Genomic DNA, 12,105 nt, shown 5'->3' on the forward strand with positions numbered 1-12,105 from the left:
GTTGTAGTTCTCTGCAACCCAAAGGTTCTTTCTTGATCTGAATCCTCCCCTTCTTCATAAATTGAAGACAAAGGTCTGAAATGATCAGACTTTGGAAATGGCTTAAATCCCATTTCCAGAGCAGAAGGGGCCAAATTGGTCATAATTGGTTGAGAAAACGTCGACGTTGTCAACGCGGACGTTAAAGGCTTCGAAAACACTGAAAAAGGCGTTGAGAAGATCGGAAGAGGCCTCGAAGAGATTGAGAGGACGGAATCCTACTCAAGGTTGTCAATGACATTCTCGAAGTCGTGTTAGAGGCCCTGGGTATGACCACTGGCTGTGAGGTAGTGACGGCTGTGGGTTTTTCTTTTTCAACGTCGTCGAACTATGCGTCGATGAGCCCTTCGATAATGGCATCGATGACGCAGATTTATGCGTCGAAGGGACTTTCGACGACGGCGTCGATGGCACAGTGCCTTTGCTTGAGGGTTTGTGACGCTCTCGAGTAGTGTAACGCTCACCTGACTCCCACGGAGGCGCTGGCCTGGTTCGCGCTGCTGTGACCTCTTCTAAGGTGATGCGCAGGGTTTGGAAAACGGACTGGACCGGGCCCCCAAATCTGTCTTGTCTGGCTCGCAGAAGTATCCTTCTGTAGGCAAAAATAGGGGATTAACTGTCTGCGGGGTAATGCAATCGGCCTCCCACTTTCCCCTCTCAGCCTCCTCGAAACCCTTCTGTGATTCCCCGTAGCGTCTCACCTTAGGGTCTGGAAGGACGAGCTCTCCATCCTGCTTCTAATGCAGGGGCGCGTTGGTATCCAGTTACTTCACTGGATTTTCGGATTGGTGAGAACCAAACTTGCTTGGCTTCCAGGTAAGTTTTTTGATAAGAGGTTCCCCTTGTGTCCATGCATTAATGTACTAATGCTAGTGTCTTTTTCCCCATAGGGGCCAGGGTACGGAATGCCGGGGAACAGGCACCGACCCGAGATGAAAGGTGAAATCCTTGTAGAAATCAGGTAATTCTTTAATGAGCGTTTTTTGGTAATGTCTTTCCATTCGCTCATTAACGCTGATGTCTTTTTTCCCCTTAGGGGCCGGGGTCCGGAAATGCCAGGATGCGGCGCGGACCCGAAATGAAGAGGGAATGAATCAACAGGTAAGTCTTAACATGGAGATTTAGCTTTCCTTATTTCCTTCTCTCTCTCACCTTTTGTTCTTGCCTTTTTCTCCCTAGGCGCTGGGGCGTGACTGCGAATCCGGATGATCGCTGCTGAACATGGAGGCGCCCTGTAAAGGTGAGTGGAATGCGGCGCTGCAGTGATGGACGCGATGAGCTTTTAAATAAAAGTCTTCCTTTTCAGGATTGTCGGCGAGATGTCTCCGGGATGCGGATTTAGCAGGTAAGGACTTTTCCTTCTTCTGTACTCTTCTTCTCTTCCTTTGCAGGTGATCCAGGATGCTGGCAGGCGTGGCAGAAGTCAGGATGCAGGAGCAGACACGGTGAGCGTCCAGCTGCTAGATGCAGAACAACGCGAAGCACATGTGGCTGTTCGGGTGGGGTTTAAATAGCCTTGGAAGAAGTTCCAGGTATGTATCCTTATTCCAATCAGGAAAGTATCCTTCCCCGACCACGCCCGGATGGTAAATTAGTCCCACAGGTTAAGTAGTCCCTTTCAGGCCTCAAGGAGGCCGGGATCCTGCAGCATGGTCTGCATCAGGTAAGTGCACCCAAGCACTCCCATAATGAGCCTGGCGCCTATGGCGCCAGGACTGATGTCTTTTATGAGCCTGGTGCCATAGGCGCCAGGACACTGTCCAAAGGGCCCCTATATGGGGTTGCTGGGTCTTTCCTTGGGGACTGGATGTCCGCTTTCGGGGACGCAGGGCTTGAACCGGCTCCCCGGGAGCGGGCATCATGACAAGTAGTTTCTTTCGCTGGGTGCAACGACTGGCGGCGTTTCGATTTTTCAGGTCTTTAACCCAGGGTATCACCCTCAGCTGTCTTCGAGGGGGTTTGAGGCCGCTTTCTCGAAGACGCTAAGCATCCTTTTACGGAATTCCTCCCACTCAGCCTGAGAGCTATGTTTTGTGGGGCAGGTGACTCTTTCCGGGGAAACAGAAGAAGACGAGGAAGGGGATCTTCGATGTCTCTTACTCGAATGCGTGGATCTCGAAGAGTGGTGGGAACTGATTTGAGACCTAGAACGAGAATGTTTCCTGTGTCGGTGAGGAGACGAATGTCTCGACTCTGCTGAGGAAACTTTCAAAGGAGTTTTAACTGTCTTACCTCTCTCAAGCTTCCCCTTACGCTCCTTCAAGGCTTTCGCCGTCATGGACATGCAGTCCTCGCACTCCGAACATTGTTGCTCCGATCCCAGGCACCAAAAATAGATCCTGTGAGGATATGTCAACGACATTTTCTTTCCACAGTCTCGACATTTTTTGAAGCCGGACCGTGGAGTCGTCGGTTCGGATGAGGAAGCCATTGAGTAAGAGTTGGCATTCTTGAGGAATAATGAAGAATATATATGACTAACGAACTGAGCAACGCGATTCCGAGGCCCACGAAGCACGGGAAAACGGAACTGAGCAACGGACGCTGCGCAAGTCTATTTATACGCATGATGACGTCGGCGCCGATACGGAGGCTGTCGAGGGACATTGGCTCGAGGGATGTCGATGCGCAGCGCCCTCTACTGAAAAAATAATTCCGAGGCCAGCAAGCTGGAGATGATCTATCAAGATAAGGAATACGTCGGAGGACACAATCCCTTCGAAACTGATGTTATTAAACAATGACATCCCTGTACAGTGTTATGTTGTATACTTTACATTTTTCACCTCTTTCTACACTACTATGAGCTTTTAGTTCACATATGTGGCTGTTTCTATCTGCACTCGCAAGTGTGCAGGGGACGGGAGGGTCCTAAAATTGGACCCCTTTTGTTTCCAGTGCAAAGAAGGCAGAACATGAGATAGAAGTGCAAGAGAAGGGAGAACATGAAGGAAAGACAGAACACTAGAGGGAATGACTGTAAAGACAAGAGCAGTAAAGGAAAAGGTGGAAATAAAAAAGGCTTTGTTGTTACCTGTGAGTGGAGAGGAATTAGAAAGGAGTTTTTGAGTGCTGGGGTGGATGGGGGGAGCGAGGGTGTGTCAAAGATTAGCAGAGACATCACACGTAGGAAAAACACTGAGTTGGGGAGGAGGAATGAAGGGGTGAAGGAGTAGGAGACAGTGAAAAGGATCACCACCAGAATTATCATCTGGAGAAAAAGTTGGGGAGTATGGAGGAGGTAATTGGAGCAACTTTGAGATGAATATTAAGGAGAAGAAGAAGAAGGTAATGAGAAGGAACAGGACAGAGGGAAGAAAAAGAAGATTGGGGAGTTGAGAAAACAGAGCATGCATGCTAAAGGTCTGACGAAAGGAAGTAGAGAAAGGATCGAGGCAGAGCATGAAGGAGGTACAGGAGGATGTGCAAGAGGAACATAGTGAAGAAGAGAGAATAGAGGGAGTAGGAGAGGCCCCGAAAGTTAAAAGACCTTGCATGCACATGTGGACCTGTAGATTCTTGGTCGGGATCTTGCACTGTACTCAGCATGAGAGGCAGATGCCCAGGTGACACTGAAACAGGAGACAAGAAGTATTATCAGGACACTTAATAAACAAGAGGAATGTGATTGTGGACTTACTATCCTCTTCAGCAAGGAACCAGGATTGTGGTCTTGTGGAACAAAGAACTGCAAGCTCCTGTGGGAAATGTTAAACCATCTAGAGCAAATGAAGGCAAGGTTGTCCTATGGATATCATAGGATCCTTATGAAATTGACCCAAGGAGAAGCCATTCCGTTGAGGTTACTGAATATTAATTTAAGTTGGCTTTCATTACTGATTTGGACCAACCCATTAAATAGCTTTATTAAACCTTTAAATTGAAACATATATAAACATGCTTTAGCTCCTGCTGGGTGTTGTGACAATTATCATAAAGACAATGCAAAACATGCCAAATCTACACTTATGAAGTTATGCACAAACAAATCAAAAGATATGCTTGTTCAAATGTGCTGGGTGACGTTGATCAGGGGCAGATCATTTAACATTTGCATAAGTGTTAAAAACTGAGCAAATGACCTCAACACCAGTTTTGCTTCATGTGTAACATGCAATGGAACAAACCGGTGTTGCCCCAATAAATACTATCTAACAATATTTGCAATGGAATGAATAGGTAACAGTAAACACTAAACATGACATGCTGTACTTGCAGTATGCTGGCAATATGAAGAGAAAAATAATAGCTAATTCAACCTTGGGAGCTGCAGGCTTGATCACACCAGTTTTTGCATGCGTCAGCTTCTCCTCGTATGCAGAAATGTCCCACATCACAATCTGCAATTAAAAGAACTTAATTGTGAAAAGCATAAAAACATCATACAGAAAACACAATATTAGAACATTGGGACCTTTGAAATAAAAATGATTTACTTATTATATGTGCACACATTCTTTTTAAATTCCCCATCACTTTATTTGGGCACTTGCAAATATTTGAAATTGCCAGCAAGAAATGTCCCCAATATATGTAAAGAAAAAGCTACTCATGGTGGCGACTAATGTACTCTTAGTCCAGCGTCCAGATTGCTCCATAATCATGAATGTCTGTCCAATGGGGATTAAAAAGATTTTTTTTTATTTTTTATAAACTTTATTTTTGGTTGCAAATCACGGTACACTCACTGTAAGTCTCATACACGTGGTATAAATACATTATTCACTTCCAATTTCGTACAATCTTTTCTGGACTGATATTGTATATCAGGCATACACCATTATGGGCAAAACAGGTAAGACGCAGGTGAAGAGATACAGGGTGCAACATGGGAAACAGTAAAGCATTACATTTCGTTCACACTGTCATTATCAGAATTTTCTGTATCAGAGAAGGTTTCAGCTAAATACGTCCTGAACGGTGCCCAAATGTCTTTCGGTTTACATGCAGAGGGTACCATTCCCACATAACCTTCTTCGCATTCATTCACATATGTCAATGCAGAGAGGAACTGATCCAATGTCGGAGCCTGTGTACTCTTCCATTCCTGGAGGATGCATTCTTTGCAACGGCACAGGCGACATTGAACAGTCTCCTGATTTTTTCCGGGACCTTTCCAATATCCCCAAACAGATATTTCGGGGGGTTAAGGTTTGCAGGGATTTGTGTGATCTCCTCTAGGGTGTTAGCCACCGTGCGCCAGAATTCCGCTACAAGGGGACAAGCCCAGTACATATGGAAGGAGTTTGCGCCAGGGGCATGGCATTTTGGACAAGTATCGGATACAGACACATAGAAGTTTGCCATTTTTACCGGGGTGAAGTGTAGTTTGTTCAGGATCTTGAACTGTATTAGTCTCAGGCCTGCATTCAATGATATCTTTTTAGATAGGAGACAGTATCTGGTCCATTTCCCTGCTTCAATAACAGTGCCTATGCCTTTTTCCCACGATGACTTAATAGTGTTTAGAGTTTCCGTGTGTGTCTGGACTATGTTATATAGTTTGGACACCCCCGTGCCTGTCTGGGAATGTAAAGACTGGTAACACGCATGTTCCAGAGGTTCATCCGGAAATGTGGGCCAGCGCTTCTTGAACGCCGCTTTCATACGGTGGAACTGCAGAGTGACCAGTTGGTTCCCACCGACCGATTCCGCAAAGTCCTCGGGGGTCACCAATTTACCGTTTGGGAACATGGTTTTCATTGTAAACTCATAGTCTGGGAGCCACCTTTTCTGGATGCCAATGTCGTATGTAGGTGCGATGCCTGGGAAATTCCAAAGAGGGGCTTGAGAATCATAGGGACTATCTATCTGAAGTCGTTTACTGATTGCGGCCCATGCTGCGACTGTACGGGAGGTGGGATCAAATTTACAGTCATCCCTATACCCTTTTGTATATATGATTGAATGCAAGTCTGTTGGGCGGACTGAGTGTCGCTCTATGGGTATGTGTGGTGTATTATCGAAGGGGTCTTGCCAAAATTTTGCATAGTGTGCCTGTGCTACTTGATAGTATAATTCGAAGTCGGGGGCCGCAAACCCTCCCTTTTCATAAGGTTCGACCAACTTGGCCCAACTAATTCTGCTTGCCCCCCGGTTCCAAACGAAAGTGGTAACCATGGACCGAAGGTTATCGAAAAAGGGTCTGCCCGGCCAAATGGGGAAGTTGCAGAAAATGTAAAAGAGCTTGGGGAGAACTGTCATCTTGAGTACCGCTATACGGCCGGCTAGGGATATGGGGAGTTTGGCCCAGATCTGAAGTTTCGAATGTATAGTTAGTAGAGTGGCCTCATAGTTGTCTATATATACGGAGGTGCTGTCACGGGAAACCAGTATTCCCAGATATCTGATGTACTCAGGTGCCCATGCCAGACCATATGTGTTTGTGGGGCAAGTGGTGGCACTGGTAAGTGGGAAAATTTCGGATTTGGCCGTGTTGACCTTGTAGCCTGAGTGTAAAGCGAAGTCGTTTATCACGGCCAGTATGGGGGGCAGATTCTTCTCAGGTTCACGAACATATAACAGAGCGTCGTCAGCATATAACGAGATGGCTTGGTACGCCCCAGACATATATATGCCACTCGATACTTGCTCGGCCCTGACTGCGGCCGCCACCGGTTCAATTGTTAGAGCAAAAAGTATAGGAGAAAGGGGGCATCCCTGTCTGGTCCCTCTATGTAAAGAGATTTGTTCGGACAGAGTTTGGTTGGTCAGTACCCTGGCTTTGGGTGACGAGTACAAGAGCCTTACGCATTCGGTCAAATAGGGGCCGAATCCGAATTTGCGGAGGACCTCAAACATATATAACCATGAAACTGAATCGAACGCTTTTTCTGCGTCCAAAGATATTGCTACAGCTTGCGCCTCTGGGTTAATCTGTGCCAAAATGCAAAAAAATCTGCGCAAGTTTAAGGCCGTGGATCTAGTGGGTATGAATCCACACTGGTCAGGGTGAACCAGAGTGGTCATTTTAGGGAGCAATCTAGTGGCGAGTACTTTTGCGTAGATTTTGGCATCTGTATTGATCAAGGACAAGGGGCGATATGACGAGCGGTCATGGGCTGGGCGTCTAGGTTTCAGAAGCACAGTAATAACTGCATCTGTCATTGATTCTGGGAGTGAACCAGCATCAATGGCTTCTTCCCTATACCCGAGTGAGTACCGGGGCGAGGATCATGGAAAAAGATTTGTATAGGTCAGCATCCAACCCCTCTGGTCCTGGGGTTTTACCTGACGACAGCAATTTGATTGCCTCAGCCATTTCATCGCACGTTATGGGTTGCTCGAGGGCCCAGTTATCTTCCAAGCTCAACTTAGGGAGTTCAATCTTACTCAAGTATGTTCATATATCATTTTGTGTACTACTATCGTGATTGGCATATAGATCAGTGTAGTAGCGTGAGAATTCGGGGTTTATTTCGTTTTCACCATTAACGACTGTTCCACTCTCAGTTCGAATGCTCATAATTGGGGTATGGGTGCGTTTGTTACGAAGCATGCAGGCTAGGTGGTGGCCTGCTCTATTGCCCTCCCCGTATCTGCGTGCTCTTATGGGGATAGCCATGTATTGTTGTTCTTTAGTCGCCAGATCTTTGAAAGATTGGAGATGTGAACTGATCTCAGCCAGAATGCGCTTATCTTGGGTCATACTGAACTCAGTTTCGAGTGTTTGCAGAAGTGATTCTGTATTACCTAGTTCGATTCTAACGGCTTTAAGGAGGCCAGTCGTTTTGGACATCAAGTTACCCCTCACCCATACCTTAAACGTCTCCCATATAATCGCCCAGCTGTCTACGGAGCCTTTATTCAATTGGAAGAATTCTTCTATTTCGGTATGGAGAGTCTCTACTACATTCGGGTCTTTTAATATGTTGGGGGCCATCTTCCATCGTTGTATTGGGCGGTTTATGTCAGGGAGCAATATATCCAGGGTGACTGGGGAATGGTCTGAGAGCGTTCGAGCAAGGATTTCGCATTGTTCGATACAGTTGACCAGGGGGGACGAAATGAGCCAGTAATCTATTCTAGATTCGGTGTCATGGACTGAGGAGTAGAACGTATATTTCCTATCAGTGGGGTTGGTCCCCCTCCAAGCATCAGAAAGAGTTAGTTCCTCCAGGGCATGCCGGATAATATTTGCCGCCTTTGTGAGCTGTCTAGGCCTGCTGGAAGATCTATCCAATGTAATGTCAAGAATAGTGTTAAGGTCTCCTCCCCAAAGGACCCAGGTATTAGTCGTCAGACCTATCGTTGCAAGAGGCTGTATGTAGAACTCCAGGTCGTCCAAGTTCGGGCCATATGTGTTGACTAATATGAGTTTTATGCCGGCCAAACTGCCCCAGACCACAACATATCTACCCTGTGGATCTATCTTGCATTTTTCAGTGGAGAACCCCAATGAGGGGTGTATCAATGTGATTACCCCTCTGTTCTGAGAGGAATATTTCGTGTAATGTCTGTTGCCACCCCATTGCCGAAGGATATTCTCGTGTGTGGACTTCAATGCATGTGTCTCCTGGAGCATTGCAATAAGCGGATGGTGCCTATTAATGTATGCCCCCACCCTGCTGGCCTTCGCCCTGTTATTTAACCCCCGGATGTTCCAAGTGATTAGTTTCAGTCGTAGCCCCATGGGTGTTCTAGAGTTTTGCGCCATGTTCGTGCGTAGTGATAACATTCGAAGAAGTGGACAATCTTACAGAGAGGGCCAGCGAGTGAGGCAGTGAGTGCAATTTTAACAGTGAGTAACCAGCAACAAACAGAGAGAGACTTTACGCAACGTGCCCAACAGGGGCGTCCTGAGGACTCAACAGTGGTCTCTAAGACCAAGTAACATCCCAGATTACCTGAACCCACCCCCTCCCACACCATCGTGCCCAACTTGATGATGATCCCTTTTCTTTTTACTAACTTGTGGGTGAACCCAGAGAAGGGGGTCGAGTGCAGCACCTCACCCGGCGACATTCCAGGATAGGGAGCAGGGGTGCATCTCTGCCCGCCCTCGCCTCAAACACCGCTTGCGGCCCAAAGACCCCACCTGAAGATAAGGCTAATTCCTAAAGGTGATGGTCCGGACTACAGCGGTTGCTGCAGGTCATTCTGGTCGAGTTCCCGCCTCCCCGGCGGAAGGGGTATTGAGGCTTCCATGTAAGACAGGGCAGCTGCATGGGATTCAAAGAAATGCGCTCTCCCGCCGTGCTGTATCCGAAGTTTAGCCGGATATAAGAGGGCGTAGGGGGCCTGTCGCAGCTGGCGTTTAATAGTTTCGTAGGAGCGTCTTTGAGTCTGGACCCCTGCTGAAAAATCCGGGTAAATATGAATATGATCATTGCCCATTCTCAGGGGTCCTTTCTCCCTTGCCAGCCTTAGGATAGCGTCTCTGTCTCTGTAATTCAACAGTTTGGCAATAACTGTACAGGGTGGAGCCCCAGGCCTGGGTGGTGGAGCAAGGGAGCGGTGGGCCCTCTCGACCAGGTACTGAGATGAGAAGGCCTCTTCCCCAAGGAGGGATTTCAGTAGTTCTTCGATCCAGAGCTCCATTGGACCCTTACAGAAAGTCTATGACAGGCCGACTATGCGGATGTTGTTTCGCCTAGACCGGGATTCCAATTCATCGCATTTGCTACGGAGTTTGTCCATTTCTCCTCTCAGGAGAGTAATATCCTGGGTGTTTTGCCGTGTGGAGTCCTCATTCGTACTTATTCTAGCCTCAGCCTCAGTGATCCTGGCACTTTCCTTGTCCACTCGGGTCTTCAGTGAGCCAACTGTGGAGACAATGTCGTCAAGTTTAACATTGATGGCCAGGAATCCGCTCTGTACCGTGGTGAGTAGTTGATCGAATTTCGAGTCTTACGACGGCAAGGATGTGGGGGGAGGCTGTGTGGCTGGGCTAGCGGGAGGCATCTGTGAGCTGGTGAATGTATCCATAGGGCCGGTTTTTCTGTTCTTGTTAGGCATTATGGAGATTATGGGGAAGCCTAAGTCAGTTGGGACATTAAGGTCGTGCCCCAATGTGTCGCAATAAGGAGATTCGAGCAGTGCAGGGTTTGCCTGGGGGTCTCGGGGTGTCCACCCCACCACCCTTGTCGCAGCACTGAGTTGTCCGGGCCAGGCTGCGTGAAATTCCTCGGAGCTAGGGCGGCGCGGGGCAGTGGAAAATTCGAGGGTTGATCATATTGGGTCAGCGGTTGCACACCATAGCCACCATGGCCCGTTTGAGGACACGCAGGATTGTGTTGATTGTGTTGGGACGGATGGATTGTGTCCCACTTCAACAGAGAAGATCACGCTTTGCTGCACTGGGGAGCACGATCACTGTACATGCGGGCAGGGGGTAACTGCGTCCCAATTAATGCTGGTTCTGGTCTCAAGGGAAACCCCCGGCGCCACAAACAGGGAGGGCAGCGTCTAACTCACCGAGGGGAACGCAAGGGTCTTATGGTGGTCTCCATCACGTCCAGGGGCCTCCCCCGAAGCCCTTGAGTGTACCTGTTGATGGCTCCAACGTTGGGATGCAGTGCGAGCAGTGTCTGGGCCCTGCAATGTGTCGACAGTTCGCCGTACCCTGTGGCGTGCTCCCTCTCCGCGAGACCGCAGGGCCGTCCCGGATGGCCCCCCGGGGTGATAGGATCGATGAGATTTGATCCGCTAGTGCAGCGCCACGACCCTCTCCATCCTCCCGGGCCCCGCGCTGGCGTCAGCAGTCCACTCCCACGCCACGAGCTGGAAGACGGGTTCTGGAGAGCCAGATGAAAGCTGGTCCAAGGCGATGGGGCATGGGTACGGGTACCCGCCCCACCTCGCGCGGCCTTTCAGCTCCGCGTGTGTCTGGAGGTAGCGGCTCTCGCGTGGCGTCCTGTGGAGCCGAGTAGCGGCCCGGGCGCGTAGGATCACAGCCTGCTCCCGTCCGTGGGTCCAATATGTCCGATTTCGGTCGGGATTTCCTCTACAGATGCCTGGATGCAGCAAGAAGCAGCCCAGTTGTTTTGAGGGCTCGATGCACCCTGGAACCGGGGGAAAATGTCAAAGGATTCATGCCGGAGAGGAGCTCCTCAGCTACGCAGCCATCTTGTTGCGCAACAGCACCCTCTCCTCAAAAAAAGGAATTTTTTGTATAGTAAAATTGATGGCTTTCCCTTGAAATGTATTACCTATCTATGTGCAGCATCATGGGGCATTACCAGCTCTGCTAACTCCACCCAGCAGCAACAACCATCAGTCTCCACAGGGTGTCACTACCTACACATTTTTAGGGGAAAGGAGGGTAGGGCATATTTAGGGACAATGGCTTACGAGTACATCAGCCACTACAGGGAGTACCATTTTCTTACTCCTATATCCCATCCCATTTCCTCCATCCTTGTGGTGAGATTGAGCAGCATAAAAACCACAGGAAGTACATAAAAACGCTATACAAAAACGTTCTGGAGGACTGAGTGACCAAGCCTGGCATCTCTTCTGGAATTGGTATACATGCAGTAATAATTGTAGAATGCTCAAAAAGTATCCCACAGAGTGGCTTTGCTGATGACATCCCACAGAACATTTCTGTGAAGATCAACTGCAGTAGCTTTAGCCCTTACAGCATGAGCGTGCAAGCCCCTTGTAGGTAGTTTGCCCTGTGACTTGTAAGCCTCTAGGATGCACGCTACACTCCACGTAATAACAGAAGCCTTTGAATCTTGAGACCCCGACGTCTGCTCACCAAAAATGACAAAGAAACTGTCACGTTTTCTGAAATACTTCGAGTGTGATGAGAACAATGTAGAAAAGATAACCTGCTGATTAATGTAAAACGCCAAAACAACTTTAGGCAGGAAAAAGGAGAGGGTCCTCAAGACTACAGTATCTTGGTAAAAGAGGAGTATGGATATGAAGTCGTCAGTGCCCCAAATCTTACAGATTTTTCATGCTGGAGGGACAGCCTCAAGCAAGATCGATTTTCAAGTAGCCAGTCTAATATTGATGGAAGCTGGTGGTTCAAAGACCTTCAGAACCAGAGCTGCCAGGTGTCGAGAAAAGAAGCTGCTTTGAATTTCTATAATCCTATGTGGATGAAAGGTAGGT

General features: G+C 48.2%; 1 protein-coding gene across 1 annotated transcript in view; it reads right to left on the reverse strand.

Annotated features, from left to right (window-relative positions):
- The window catches only part of DNAI3 (dynein axonemal intermediate chain 3), a 2,012,519-nt gene that overhangs the window by 1,083,085 nt on the left and 917,329 nt on the right, over nucleotides 1-12,105 (reverse strand). Inside the window, exon 12 of the mRNA XM_069641699.1 lies at nucleotides 4,299-4,379. Coding sequence (XP_069497800.1) covers nucleotides 4,299-4,379 — 81 coding nt within the window. The remainder of the gene's footprint in view (nucleotides 1-4,298; nucleotides 4,380-12,105) is intronic.

Source organism: Ambystoma mexicanum, chromosome 1q, assembly GCF_040938575.1.
Source record: "Ambystoma mexicanum isolate Mex_15411 chromosome 1q, UKY_AmexF1_1, whole genome shotgun sequence".
NCBI lineage: Eukaryota > Metazoa > Chordata > Amphibia > Caudata > Ambystomatidae > Ambystoma > Ambystoma mexicanum.